Source organism: Lissotriton helveticus, chromosome 9 (genome assembly GCF_964261635.1).
Source record: "Lissotriton helveticus chromosome 9, aLisHel1.1, whole genome shotgun sequence".
In the NCBI taxonomy this organism is placed as follows: Eukaryota; Metazoa; Chordata; class Amphibia; order Caudata; family Salamandridae; genus Lissotriton; species Lissotriton helveticus.
The window spans coordinates 931,014,587-931,029,681 of NC_136070.1; the positions used below are offsets into that span (position 1 = coordinate 931,014,587).

Genomic DNA, 15,095 nt, shown 5'->3' on the forward strand with positions numbered 1-15,095 from the left:
GGGAATTCTCTTTTTTCAGCTCTGTGCTCTCCTTATCTTCCTGAGGCGGCCAGAGAAGCCTTAAATAAGTCCCTGACAGCAGGTCAGTGGGAGCCATTTTCTTCAACGCGATTGTAATAGAGCTGTCTTTTTTTTCTGAACACTTTCTGAGCAGTCTTGTGCATACTTTTTGTTAGATTGTCTCTTGCAATAATGGTGCACGATTTCCTGGGCGGCACGTGCTTCTAGTCGCTGTGCACTGCGAAAAAGACATTAAAGATGGAGCTCTCCAGAGAGTGTTCTGGTCCATGGCCCTTTGACAGCATCTCTTGGGGGTCCTTAAAATGGCATTCGACCGTCTGCCTCAGCTGCAGAAGGTGCACACTGGGTCCAGGTTGAACAATGGTGGGCTTGGCACCTGTCACTTGATTAGAAGAGCTGTCGAGAGGAAGAACATGTACGTCGACGTTATATTGGAAACGTCTGGGCCTCTAGGCAAAGCTTGACAGCCGCAGTCCGGTGGGGATTCATCGAGTGGTTTAATCTTCTCTTAGGTGAATTTATTCTTGACTAAAAGGTGACAAGGCACGCTCGATGTCTGCATGGGTAATTACAGAGCAGGGTTTACAAAACCTTACATCCGCCAAGAAAAATACCGGCGGGGCAAATTTACAAGCCCCTTGCGCTGCCAGTACGTCACTTTTTGTGATGCACCGGCAACGCATTTCTCTGCCCCATGTTTACAAGTTTCCTGTCCTTGTACATACGGCCCCTTTACATGCCGCACTTTGCGTGAAAGGGGCGTTCCATGGATGTTGCTGTGGGTGTTCCCACCCATGGAACCAGACTCATTTCCAGATTTACGAGGATTTGTAAACTTGGAAATGCGTCAGTATGCTACGCCACCCTAGGGGTGGCGTAGCGAGGGGCAAGGAGGAGAAATGTTTTCATTTCACCTAGTTTTTTTACCTCTTTCAATGCGTGCTGCACTCTACAGCACGCATTGAAAGAGGAAAATGCATGTGATTGTTTTTGGGCAAGAAGGTGCCCCTTCCTGCACAAAAACAATCTCCCCATGACGCAGGCATACTTGCACCATGGTGCAAGGGTGCCGGCGCATGGCAGCTGTTTGTGCGCCAGTGCAGGGGAGAGCACAGGAATGTGACATATCATTGTAAATATGTTGCATTTCTGTGCTCTGAAAGTGCCGCAGCGTGGCACAGCCGAAGGGCTTGTGGTGCCACGCTATGGCACCTTCTTGTAAATCTGCCCCTCGCTTTTTTGCTTGTATTCTGGAGCAAGGTTAAATTAAAGGTTCGGAGAGAAGTATCCGCCATCTTGTCGCCTTGCAAAAACCCCGTCATCCCGCGCTTCCTGCTAAAAATTTAAAAAATATAATTGAATTGTTTCATAGCCTGATTTTATTTGCCCCACCTGGGCCCTGACTGTTATCTCTTGCCAAGAGAGGCGGCCATTTGCAGAAGAAATGACTTAGCCGCTCAGTTATAACTTATTACAGTTGAGTTGTCTCATAAAGCCTGCTACCGACAGCTAAACGAAAGGTAGGCCACAGAAAATACTCACAGCAGCAGTTTAAACAACAAAAACGAGAACAGGCTTTTCATTCTTCTCATCGTTTTTGTCTACAACGAACAGTGATAAGCAGAAAGTAGACGTTTTTGGTAACCTTTATTTTCCACATCAATACAGGAAAGACAACAATCTCTGCAGGTTTGTACACATTGTTAGCTACAGCATTTTTCACCTAGCTTACACAAGATTCTAATACTTTTTTGTAAGAAATTAAAATTGCTTTTTGGTGTGTTGAATTTCACACTTCAGATTTTACTTTCATTCTTCTTGTCTGCAAACATACTACCTCTTTTGTATGAAAGACCAGGACACCAAGAGGCATGAATGCGCCGTACTTGACAATATATGGCACATTTCTGTCATTTCCCAGCGCTGGTGCACAATGTGCTGCCTAGCGCCAACGAAGGCACCCTTCCATCATGGTGCAAGATTGCCTACGTTGTAAGCAGGATTGTATTTGCACAGGAAGGGACTCCTTCCTGCACAAAAACAATCCTGAGAGGCCTTTTCCTCTTTCTATGTGTGCTGCAGAGCAGCACACATAGAAAGAGGAAATAAAGTGGAGAAATAAAGATATTTCTCCTAATTACACCTCACCTTGGGAGGCGTGGCATTTTGACGCATTCCTAGTCTATCACAGATGGTAAATCTGTGAATTTGCCAAAATACATGGGTGGATGTGTGGGAACACCGATGCTCTACCCATTGAATGCATCCCTGGGGCTGAGTAATGCAACACAGTTATTTGCGTTGCGTTGCTGTACTCTAGATTTATGAAGCCATGCAAGGCCACACAATCGTGGGCTGATAAATCAAACTTAAAAGTTGCGTCGCTTTTGAGCCCCATTGTGTGGCGCAAGGGCGTCACAACTCTTCCATAAATATGCCCTTAAAGATTTTGGCTATTTGTGGGCAGGGTCAGGGCCGGACTGGGAACCAAAACCAGCCCTGGAAAAGTGTTCGCCCCCCCTCCCCCCTCGGTTTGGCCGGGGGGTGCGGCTGAGCTCGTTGCCAGGGCCGGTTTTCAGCCGATTTTGTTCGGCCCTGTAACAAAAACGGCCCCCACGGGCCCCAAACCGGCACCCCACCCATGCGGCGCCCCGGGGATTGCCCGGTGCCCGCAACAGCCAGTCCGGGCCTGGGTAGAGAGATGGCGTGACCATGTGCCACATTGAATAAAATATGCCCTGAGATATGTTAAAAGGATATTGCAAGTGATCTTGGAGTTTCATGACCTTATAAAGGAATGGCCTTTGGCCTCATTCCTCTGCATGGTCATGGAACTCCTTGGTGACTTGCCAAATCCGTATACTGTGTGGCAGGGGGGTGCTTTGTCCTATATCTTATGTGCCTATCTGTTTAATTAATCTGAAATGTAATACAGTTGCTTCTTTCACAGCTATCTGTTTATCAAGCAAATGTTCTATTCTGTCTGCATTTTTCAGTGTTTGCTACAGCTTACTGTTATATAGACCTATAGTTATAATTTTTCTTAACACTGGAAACAGAAATTCTATTCAACGTTAAAATCAAATTATACATGGAACCCGGTGATGGATTGTTACAGAAAACCGGTGTGTGTGAGAAAGTGAAGGAAGAGCTATACCAGGATGATTAAAACAGCTAATATTAACATTATTGAAGGTTGAAAGACATTAGAATCCAGGGTGCAATGTATTCAGTGAATGTGATGTTATTGTGGGGAGTGGTAGAGATAGCACAATGTTAATTGAAGTTGAGTTTGATGAATTTTTTTAAGATACTTAGGGGCATATTACCAACAAGTAGCGATATTTATCGCTAAATAGGCTTAGCGACGATTTTTTTTATCGCTGCCTATCGCTGGATATGTTAGCGGAGAAAACATGCTATTAGCAACGTTTTTCTCCATTGTGCTAAAATATCCAGCGATAGCGGCGAAATGCGTGAATATCGCTGAGAATAAAGCGATATTCAAGCATTAGCGACGAAATGCTCTTAGCCATGTTATCCACCTCCCAATGGATAACATGGCTAAGAACTGGTCTGGGCAGGTGTTAGCATTTGTAGATATTATTTCCATCGCTACTCCTGTCTTGCTAATAGGCGATAGCGACGTTAGCGACTGCTTTCAGTCGCTAACTGGTTGGGTACGCCCACTTTGCATGTCATTAGCGATAAACATCGCTGACATGCAAAGCGGGCCCCAAACCGCTCGCTATCGCCTAAAAGCTGTCGCTAACATCAGTTAGCAACAGCTTGCTAATAGGGCAATAGAATTATCGCTGCTTAGCGGCCGAAAACGGCCGCTAAAGCAGCGATAATTGCCTATCGCCCTGCTTGATAATATGCCCCTTACTGAGGTGGAAGATCTTAGAATAAGGAAGAGTGGTTCCTTTTTGCTAAGGGTGAAATGATTTTAATGTTGAGGAGGTGCATGGGAGTGAGCAGTGATGAGGTGCTGATGCATTTGTGTTGCATGACTGCAGCTAGGTGACTTGATGGAGATGATCTACAAACAGAGTGAGAGGGGGGCATGAGGTCAAGGATTCCTTCGCACACCACGAATTGGAACTTATACTTAGTTTTATGAGATACAGAGAACCAGATTGCTTGGTGCCTTTCGAGTTCAGGTCAGAGAGGGAGAAAGACATGTGAATGTATTTTCAAGACATTGAAAGGAGTAGTGGTTAAAATAAGGAAGAAGATTTCACAGTACACCTGATGCTGAAAACTAGTGCCTTTTAATTTTGAATATAGGTTGTATTGTTGGTGTATCCTGCTAATTAAAAGTAACACACATTTTGGATGTGCGTGTTTGGCATGTTGATTCAGTGTAAATACATGGATGAAGACATTGCTTGATACCATTGGCTTACTTTATCCCTTATTTTTCTCTTTCAGTGTTTCAGAAATGTATATCGTATACCTTTTGCAAAACGTTAAAGCAGCTGAGTCATATCATATTAAAGGTTCGTGTTTCGGCTCTACCACCTTCTCATTCTAGCTTCTTCCACAAATCCTTTTGTGTTGGTTTGATTGCACGTAACCAATACATTGTTTTCCTCTTTTCTTGGTATGATCTTTGAATCAGACTGTCTTTGCCAGCTTCAGTCCATTTATTGGTTTGCTATTCATCCAAATTTCGTTCACCTTCATATTTTTCTTAATATTTTTCTTTATGGTCTCTATAACTTCCTATGGCCTACTAATTCTTATTTAGGGAAACCTGATGTTCAGAATATGCAGTTCTGGTCCTATTGCTTGTGACGCCACCCATCTGGGTACTTTTACTCCCAATGGGTTTATTTAACTTGCCTTCATTATAGTTCAGCCCTCAATTCTGCTTTGTGCCCGTGCAAAAATGTCCTTTTTTCCTCTTCATTTTTGAGCTATACCTATTCGGTCTCATGTTAATTGTTGGTGTTCCAATGAGCTCTGTTTGTTTAGTCCGGTAGATGGTGAAGTCCACCCACCCATCAGCCTCCTTTCTTCTTTTTTCTCTACCTCTCCCTATGTCTGGTTGTGGTTGATTTCCCTCTTTGACAGTGTTTTTCCAAGAGCAATAAAGATGTGTCATTATACTACATGTTGGACCTGGCCCTTTTTGCAGGGTTAGCCCTAAACTTTTTGCCTTCCTCTGCCTGTTTTTCTGATCGTCTTTTTGTTGCCTTTAGGACTCTGGGCACTTTATCACTGCTAATCAGTGCTCAACTGTATATGCTCTCTCCTCTAAAATATAGTATAGTTGGTTTGTCCATGATAGGCAATGAGCCTGTGTGGGCAGTTTTAAACTGACATGTCGACCTGACAAGTTCACCTAATAGCCAGGCCCAAACATTCCCTTTTACTACATGTAAGGCTCACCTAAGGTAAGCCCAAGGTAGCCCCATGGGCAGGGTGCAGTGTATTTAAAAAGTAAGACATGTGCTTTGTTTTATATGTCCTGGTAGTGAAAAACTGCTACATTTGTTTTTCACTACAGTAAGGCCAATCTCTCCCATAGGTTAGAATTGGAGCTGCCATGTAACATTTTACAGGTGTCCCTTCCAATTGTGAGCGGATAGAACACTAGAGTTTCTTGTCTTTGGACTCACAATTTAAAAACACATCTTTTAGTGAAGTTCTTTTTTAAATTGCGGGTCTGAAAATGCCACTTTTATAAAGTTTACATTTTCTTACTTTAACCGTTCTGTGCCTCTTCCTTTCCCTAGAATACACGTCTGGGTCAGTGTGACAGCTGGGATTTGTGAATTCAATCTAGACAGTCACACACAAAGGAAGCTGAGGTATGCCCTGCATATCCTGACAGCCCATCATCAGGCCGATTGGTCCTCTTGAGCTAGAGTGGTGGGAGAAGTTGACACTTGAACCTGAATAGGGCTGTGCCGTGCCCACACAAAGAGCTCCATACCCCCATGTAGTGTATCTGGAGCCAGGGCCACAAAGGACAGAGACTTGTGCACTACAAAGACCTTTTTTTGAAGTCTCTCTACTTCAAAGGCCAATGTGGGTAGAAGTATTGAACCTCTGACATCATATACGCAGGACACCTCTGTACTGAGGGCATTCTGCCAGGAAGAAGAGAGCTATTGTACTGCCTAGAGGGACTACCACTTTGCTGTCTTCTGCTTCTTGCTGGGGAGTTCGAGGACTGGAATTTGTTCTTTGCATTCTGCTGTCTAAAGCTTCGCCAAGGTCTTGAGTTAAGCTTGCCTCCTGTTGGAAGTCCCAGGGCCATCAAAGTTCCTCTGCTGAGAGCCCTTCTCTGCCAAAGGGTGCCAAATTCAGTTCCTGGGCCTTTGGAAGTGAGATTGTGTGCTAAAAAGAAGAAATCAACACATGGACTGCGAGCATGATTTTAGAACCAATGCCACTGCCTGTACCGAAGCCGTGGTCTCAGCTCAGCACAATGACGTGACTTACAACACAAGCTCCACTGCAGCGCCTCTGAAGAACCACCAGCGCGTGAGTCTCAAGTACTGCGTCACCAAAGTTCATGGCACCTGCTCCGCCACAGCATCTATGACCCCACGGTGTGACATCAATGCCGTGCAGTCGATTTTTCACGGCTTGACCCCAGACTCTTCATTGACACCACACCGCAAGTGGAACCGACGCCACAACTGCTGCATCCCCTCCCCTGCGCCTCACATCGCTCCTGGGCACCAGCGGTTTAACGACTGCACCACCTCCAGGAACTGATGCCTCACCTGCTTCAGTGGCGACTCACCTCTGTTGTGCAACGCACCTTCCCAGACCATCGACGTGCCAAACAACCTGCATAGCAGTAAGGAACTGATGCCGCAACTGCCTTTGTTATGCCTCACCTCCATAGCGCCTCAAATCATCTTTGATTCTCAACGTCTCCAAGGTACTGTAACCGGGGTCTGTGCGACTCAGTACCCGACCTGAGCTCCATCGCCATCGGCCTGAACTTGTGGATTCGACTCCTTCAAGCATGTCGAGATAGCTCCAGCTGGAGCTTTGTGTTTTTAAGCGTTATAGCTTTATTTAATCTTGAAAAAATCATATATTGACTTGTATATGTTGGATCTTTGTCGTTTTGGTATTGTTTTACTCAGATACATATTGGCTATTTTTCGAAACTGGTGTGGAGTACTTTTGTGGTGTTTTCACTGTGTTACTGCATGTGTGTGTGTACAAATACTTTAAACATTGCCTCTTTAGTTTAGCCTGATTGCTCTTAGTCAAGCTACCAGAGGGTGAGCACAGATAAACCTGGTGTGTACTACACTTACCCTACTACAGTGTGGCTCCCTACTTGGACAGGGTGCAAATCACTGCCAAATAGAGACCCCATTTCTTACAAAACATTATATAATTGTTGCACAAGTATTGGCTGACAGTGCAGAATATGGCCCAAAGTCCCTGCTGTAGCTTTGTCAAGCATAACATATTCATGAAAACACAAGCAGAGAGACAGAAGGCAATTCTGATAAAGACACAGTAAGAAGCATAGTATAAAAAATTGTACTATATAAAAAAATCATTAATACAGTGGAACTCATAGTGTCTCCTACATGAAATTTGAAACTGCACAGTCACACAATGTATTAGATCTTAGTTATTCTAAACTGGAAGACATTTAGGGCCAGATGTAGGTAGGCATTTACCGGTCGGTAACGGCCGAATTCGGCCGTTACCGACCGGTAAATGCAATTTGAGATGTAGGGCCCTGTATTTTACAGACTCGGTAAATTTACCGATAGGTAAATTTACCGATTATGTAAAATACCGAGTCGGTATTTTTACGGAATAGGGAAAATTGATATGTAGGTGGGACTCTTCTGAGTCCCACAAGCATTAAAAAATCGGTATTTTACCATCAAATACTATTTGATGGTAAAATACCGATTCTGGTGTGCTTGCACATGTGTGCATGCACACCTATGCCATATGACAGGCAGACCTGCCCTTAGGGCAGGTATGTATGTAAATGTAAATGTAGTTGAGCTTATATAGCGCACAGCTACCCGCAGTGGGTTTCCCGGCGCTTGCTTAGGGAACCCTTCCTGATATTCCCCTGTGAGATAGCAGGGTATCCACAAGGTGAAAGTCAGGCATCCCGCCGCGAGGGGCCGTTGTGGAGATTAAGCAAGCTGTTGCCCAGAGTCGCAGAGTGTGAACCCGTGAGTCGAGGAGGCACCAGGGCGAGAATTGTCGAGTCCGTGGAATTTTTAGCCCAAGACCCGCCGGGGCGGGGAATTGAACCCTGGTCCAGGACCGATCTCAGATTCCGGGTCTGCCACCTCTAACCCCTGAGCCACACTTCTCCACGGTATTTTACAGACTCTGTAAATTTACCGATAGGTAAATTTACCGATTATGTAAAATACCGAGTCGGTATTTTTACGGAATAGGGAAAATTGATATGTAGGTGGGACTCTTCTGAGTCCCACAAGCATTAAAAAATCGGTATTTTACCATCAAATACTATTTGATGGTAAAATACCGATTCTGGTGTGCTTGCACATGTGTGCATGCACACCTATGCCATATGACAGGCAGACCTGCCCTTAGGGCAGGTATGCCTGCCACATGGCACCTGAGCCTCTTTTGGGGGTGCCAGAGGGTGTCAAAGTGACACCCCCTGCACCCTTGTGTCAATCGGTATTTACCGATGCGGTAAATACCGACCGGTAAATGCCCAATCATTCCTATGGGCTTCAAAGCCCATAGGAATGCATGGGCATTTACCGGTCGGTATTTACCGCATCGGTAAATACCGATTGTTTCCGAATCGGTAAATGCACATCTGTATTTACCTACATCTCGGTACTTTTATTTTACCACTTCTTAAATACCGAGTCGGTATGATGCGGTATTTAAGAGGTGGTAAAATAAAATTTACCTACATCTGGCCCTTAGTTAGGTATTGGCTCTGGAAGATAAATATCATTTGAACATTAGTGAACGTACATTTCTGAACATTGATCTTGGTCTTGATGCATTGCATTTTTTTGGTATGGTCTGTGCATGTGTTAATGCTCTTGAGTGGCTTCGGCATGTGCTAACTCTACATCAAAACATGTTTGTTTAGAATGGTCATGCTGTGCTCCTGTCTAGAACAGCCAATTACCCTTTTTGTCTAAGCTGTGGAACATGTGCGCTGTAGTGATGTCTCCAGTGGCGGCTCCTCAATTTGAGAGGAGGAGTGTCGCCCCACAAGCCCCAGAGCTGAAAAATAAAATGGAAATAAAGTATATTTACTACCATTTTATTTTACAGCAACCCGCCCGAAATAAATGTCAGGACTGGGTGGGGCCAGTGCTGCCACGTGGCAGCGGCAGGGAGCTGTGTGCTTTAAAATGTGCATGTCTCTTTGGCCCGCTGTCTTGCGCTGGCCAGTTAGACATGCGCATTTTAAACTTCTCTGACCTAGCTGTCTCAGACAGCTGGGTTAGAGAAAGCACAGGCCTCCAGTGCTCCTGAGAGTTCTGAGTGAGGCTGCTCCCTCCAATCCTGGTGCTGCTCTAATGCTATGAGAACAGCACCAGGATTGGGTAGTGCAGTTTCCTGGTTCCGGAGGATACACCCGAGGGAGGAGGATGTACATGCCAGCCACCACTAGATGTCTCCCTTCCAGTATCCTGTAGGAGAATCATAGTCTGAAGTTACAGCTGGTGAATGGTAGAATATTCTGTACTATCCTGTCTGTTTCTATGTTGCTCTCTTTTTAGGGTTAACCAGTTCATCATTATCCTCCTGGTGTCCCCTATGATATCAGGGGCTTTTTCCACACTCTATCAAACAATAATAATACATAAGTAATAATTAGGCTATCCTGTTGTCGGCTTAAACCTATAATAACTGATAAAACCCCAGTGAACAGGAAACAGCCCTCATCAGTGTAAACATATAAACACTGGTAAACATCTGCACAACCACAAACTAAAATCCCATTCAAGAAAAGGAAAGTGAGAGAGAGGAGTAAATGTTATGTCTTTCTGAAGGGGCCAAGACAACAAAACTATGTTACTCGAGGTAGCAGCAAGAAAGACTACGATTATTTTGCCAGAGTTTTGTTGTTTAGGGATGTAACTACAATATTGTTTCCTCTTCCATTTGTTTCCTCCAGTTTTGGGTGCTTGATTTAAAGGTGTAGGGTTTAAAAGCATGTTTTATGTCTGATCTAACTATTTTATACACTGCAGAGAATCTGAGAATATTAAAACCATACTTGATTTTTGGCAATGTTTAATTCTTTCAAGAAATGGCTGGCTCATAAGAATCTTGGCCAGTATGTACAATCCCATTTACCCACAGACACAGAATGGGGAAACCTCCTTTGATACATCAGTACCCTTTGTTAACAAGTCAGTATTGATAGCAAGTCACCTGCCAAACACCCCATGCTTTAAAAGACTCAATGCAAGATAAAGTGACCGGTTCTTGTGAAAGAGTGCTGTCACCATACACATGGGATAGTGGTGAAAATATGATGACTTTCCACATATAACAACATTCATTGCCCCAGGTGTCCCATTGTTATGTGTGATACTTTCAGCTAAGCTTGAATTTTTACCTAAATGCACTGTACAGCTCGGGTTTTTTAACCCATATTTACAATGTTAAAATCAATCCTTCAAACCCCAGAATACAATGTGATGTTGGTTACAAGGCCAGGCCTGACGTAAAGTGAGACATTTTCCATGGGGACACTTAGCAGCTATGAAAGTCCACACAACAGGAGCATCTCCTTAATGTAGTAAGGAAACTGCAGAAAAACAGTAGGAACCATGTTTAAAGCATCAAGTTCCAGGTGCATTAGAATGCAGGGCTAACAAATTAATCAGGTGTCTTTCGAAAGTTTATAGGTTTCACAAGGTACTATGCTGTGGGTAGGGTTGACTACATCTACAATGTCATCATAGTCAGTAAGGGGTAAGTGAATGACCCCCTCACGTCCCCCCCCAGTCATGCCCAGGAATTGGTTTATTAAAACATTTGACTATAGCACTCTTGCTTTTCTAATCCATTAATAGTTCTGTAAACCAAACCAGACAGTGCTGACAGAGTAAGTGTGAGAGGTAACATGACATGAGAGAGGTTCATGAGATGTGAGTGAGAGTACAATGCACAGACTTTCTATGCTGAAAACTGTATAACATCAATCAATTGGATGTGCTGCCAATGAGAAGATGCTTCATACCTTGCATTACTTGCCATTTAAATTAAATATATGCTTTAAACAACCACTTCATAAAAGCAACTTATTTTGGAAACACTGGAAAAACACAGCTGTCTATTTGTCTGTCTTTGGGGTTAGGCAGGTGAATAAACAAGGGTAAGCAATGATTTCAAAAAGTTTGGAAAGCAGTGAGAAAACACCACTGAAATCCACAAACAATAACCACTGAAAACAGAATAGCCTAGTAATAATCTACATTAAACATAGAGTATTATTTTAGTAGGGGTGTAGTAAACATTCAGGGGCATATTATCAAGCTCCAGCAATAATTATCGCTTAGCGCGCTTATTATTATCGCTGGCTATCGCGGGAATATATCGCCAAGCTAGCTCTGTATTATCAACGCTTCGCGCTATGGCGATAAATATTCTAGCGATAGTGGGAAAATGGCCAAACATTACTGAAAAAACAGCGATGTCCCTTTTAAAACGGCGATAAGATTGGTGATAAGGCCCCGTGGCCTTCACTCCACAATTCACCTCCCATGTTAGGTATGCCTTAGTCAGGAATTTAGCAGACGTTAAGTTTCTGTGTTAAGGCAGAGTTAGCGCAATTATGAGTATCGCTACGCCTCGTTAATATCGCAAAGCTGCCCTCGCGATATTTTCCTGTATTGTTTTGACAGCCACGCATACTTTGCATCTCATTATCGATGCAATGCGAGTCGTGACAAAAACGGGAGCTAAATCAAGGAAACATGCGCTAGCGTGTCCTTGTTAATAATGTGATAACATTATCGCTGCTTTTTTACCCAAACGGGCGCTAAAGCAGCGATAATTCTATCGCCAGCCCTTGATGATACACCCCTCAGGATTTAACAGAAGGAACAAGTCAGCACCGCTGTCGGCACATATTGGGTTACAAAGGCAGAAGCTGTGAGCTGATGATAGTAACATGGCCCTTGGGGCTGCAGCAGAACCAATTTTAGTTTAACGTGTTCAGTAAAGAGGAAAACATGCTCAGGGGCCAAAAGAGGAAGGAGGACCAGGACTCTAGCATACTGTAACTGCTCCAGCATTACATCCTGCAACAGAATGTGTCAGGTAGGGACAGAGAGGAAGAATGTTTCAGCAGGACAGTATTAGTTTGAAAACTAGTTGAGGATTCGCAGACTCTGTCCCGGTCAAATGTATGATCAAAAACATGGCTGAACTGCTGTCATTGATGGTTGAATATATGTAAGCTGTGGCCAAACATGGGTTATTCATGGACATAAAACACAGGCTAGGGCCATGGGCTCTCTCTCTCTCATATACTGCAGGACTCACCTTGGGAGCAGGCAGATCCTGCGGCAGTGACGCTGAAGCGACTTGTGGTGCTGCGGTGGCTGGCAGTGTTCTTCTGGGGCTGGAAAAGGATGATGTGCAGTTTGGGGGTAAAAAGACAGCCAAGCACAACAGAGCCGCTCAGACTGATGGAGATGCACATGGTGGTCATCTGGACCTGTGAAGCGAAGAAAAAGAATTTGGTTATGATGCACCACTCTTTTCACTTTACCAGAGAACCACAATACACCCAACCCAAAGAGATAGCTCCAAACAGGATGGAAATAGGTCCAAAATTCAGTAGCAAAACAGGTAAATAATATTGATGGTAATTGATGGTTCTTAGACAAATTCTACAATCAATGAGAAAAGTACATTAAACTGTGCTCTTTGTATTTATTTTCAAAACTCCTGAATGTTTGGAAAACAAACTTGCTAAAACGGGTAGATTCTCATTCCCGTACATGCATCTCTCTTGAGCTACAATTTGTGAGTCCTACTAACTTTGGGGCATATTATCAAGAATGGCATTAAAATTATCGCCGCCTTGGCGGCAGGAAACTGCTGCTAAAGCTTCGATAATGGGCATGATAATATGACCTTGAGAATTCCAATAGAAGCCCATGTTCACACCAGAACATGGGCTTCTAGGTGAATTCACAAGGGCATATTATCAAGCCCATTATCGCTGCTTTAGCGGCGATAATTTTAACGCGACTTCTTGATAATATGCCCCTTTGTGTCTCAGTCACACATCCCTCCACATATCTCCCAACAGCCTTTGTGTGTCTTAAAGTCATGGTATGTTTACACTCTCCCACATGCCCTCTAGCCCTACTTTGGTGTTTGTGCACCCAGCAGCCTTAGTTACAGTGGATAGGAGTCACTGGGTGAGTTGACTGCCCTACAGAGACTGATCTTATGTCTATTGCTTTATACTAACATCTGATGTCACACGTCAGATGTTTACATACATCCACATCAACAGCTGGACTGGGCTTTGCTTGTCCCCAGTGATTTTGTTCTTGGGCGCATTTTGAATCGTACGGCGACTTGGAGACCTGAGGGAACTCTGCCCGGATTACTGGTGACTTCTAACCAACGAAGGTGGGCTGCTTCCAGCGTGAACTGAGGGAGCGGGACTGCGAGTCCCAGGCGGCAGTGCGCGAAGGTGATCCAGCGCACCTGGGACTCTTCCAGCCCCCCTGGCAGCATATCACGGCTCGCGGCCCCCGCTCCGCGGGCGCCGCTCGCAGCCGTTCTTGGGCGCATTTTGAATCGTACGGCGACTTGGAGACCTGAGGGAACTCTGCCCGGATTACTGGTGACTTCTAACCAACGAAGGTGGGCTGCTTCCAGCGTGAACTGAGGGAGCGGAACTGCGAGTCCCAGGCGGCAGTGCGCGAAGGTGATCCAGCGCACCTGGGACTCTTCCCGCCCCCCTCCCCCCTGGCAGCATATCACGGCTTGCGGCCCCCGCTCCGCGGGGGTCGCTCGCAGCCGTTCTTGGGCGCATTTTGAATCGTACGGCAACTTGGAGACCTGAGGAAACTCTGCCCGGATTACTGGTGACTTCTAACCAACGAAGGTGGGCTGCTTCCAGCGTGAACTGAGGGAGCGGGACTGCGAGTCCCAGGCGGCAGTGCGCGAAGGTGATCCAGCGCACCTGGGAATCTTCCCGCTTCCCCTCTACTCCTCCTACTATTTAATTAATCTACCTACGCGCCTCGCGCGATGCGCCCGTGCGAAGCCCGGGCAAAGGGCGGGCCGTTTGAGGCCGTTCGAGAACGGCAGAGACCGGGACCGGGCCACCTCCTTTGCACTTCTTCAAATCATCTTTGCCACTCACCTAACTTTGAAACTATGGCCATGAGAGAGACAAGGAGTAAGAGCACGCTAGCTGCTGGAACCTCAAAAGGTACTTTGGACACCTATTTTGCAAAGGCGGGGTCTCTCCTCATAGATGAAATCACGATTCTGGAAAGGCGAATATCGCAAGAAATATATTGGGTGAGGCGATCATCCATGGGCACAATAGCGCAGGCCAGGACCCCGGAAAAGAGACTGGATCGTATAGAGTCTGACACCGGGGAGATTGGAGCTAGTGGCGTGTTAGATACACCTGACGCAACCATTTCCACCCTATTAACCAACGATATTGACTCTAGTGCCCCTGTATAGTTAAACTTATTACCCCTACCCCAGCCCCCTCCTCCCCCTATTAATGTTATTGTCAGTTTGGCTAACACGGATGACACTACTGACAAAGTTAGCTGCCCTACGCAGGGGGAAAGAGAAGGAGCCAATCCAAAAAGGAAAAGAGGGCCGCAAAACCCAGGGGGACGTAAGGCTAAGGTAGCAAAGCAAAACCCATCAACGGAGGGAAACAAGCCGGGAATTGGTAGCAAGGGACATACACCACTGAGAAGAAAGACGCCTTTACCCCCACCAAATCCCCTCCCTCAAACACCACTTCAGACACCTAGCTGTAATGTAACCTCATGTGACGAAGACATCACCCTCTCTGACATCGGCGCTCTTCTGAAGTCATTATTAAGCCCCTT

At 45.2% G+C, this 15,095-nt stretch overlaps 1 protein-coding gene across 1 annotated transcript in view; it reads right to left on the reverse strand.

Annotated features, from left to right (window-relative positions):
- Positions 1-15,095, reverse strand: part of GRM2 (glutamate metabotropic receptor 2) — a 238,903-nt gene that overhangs the window by 16,992 nt on the left and 206,816 nt on the right. Inside the window, exon 4 of the mRNA XM_078662234.1 lies at positions 12,535-12,709. Within this exon, the coding sequence (XP_078518360.1) occupies positions 12,535-12,709 (175 nt within the window). The remainder of the gene's footprint in view (positions 1-12,534; positions 12,710-15,095) is intronic.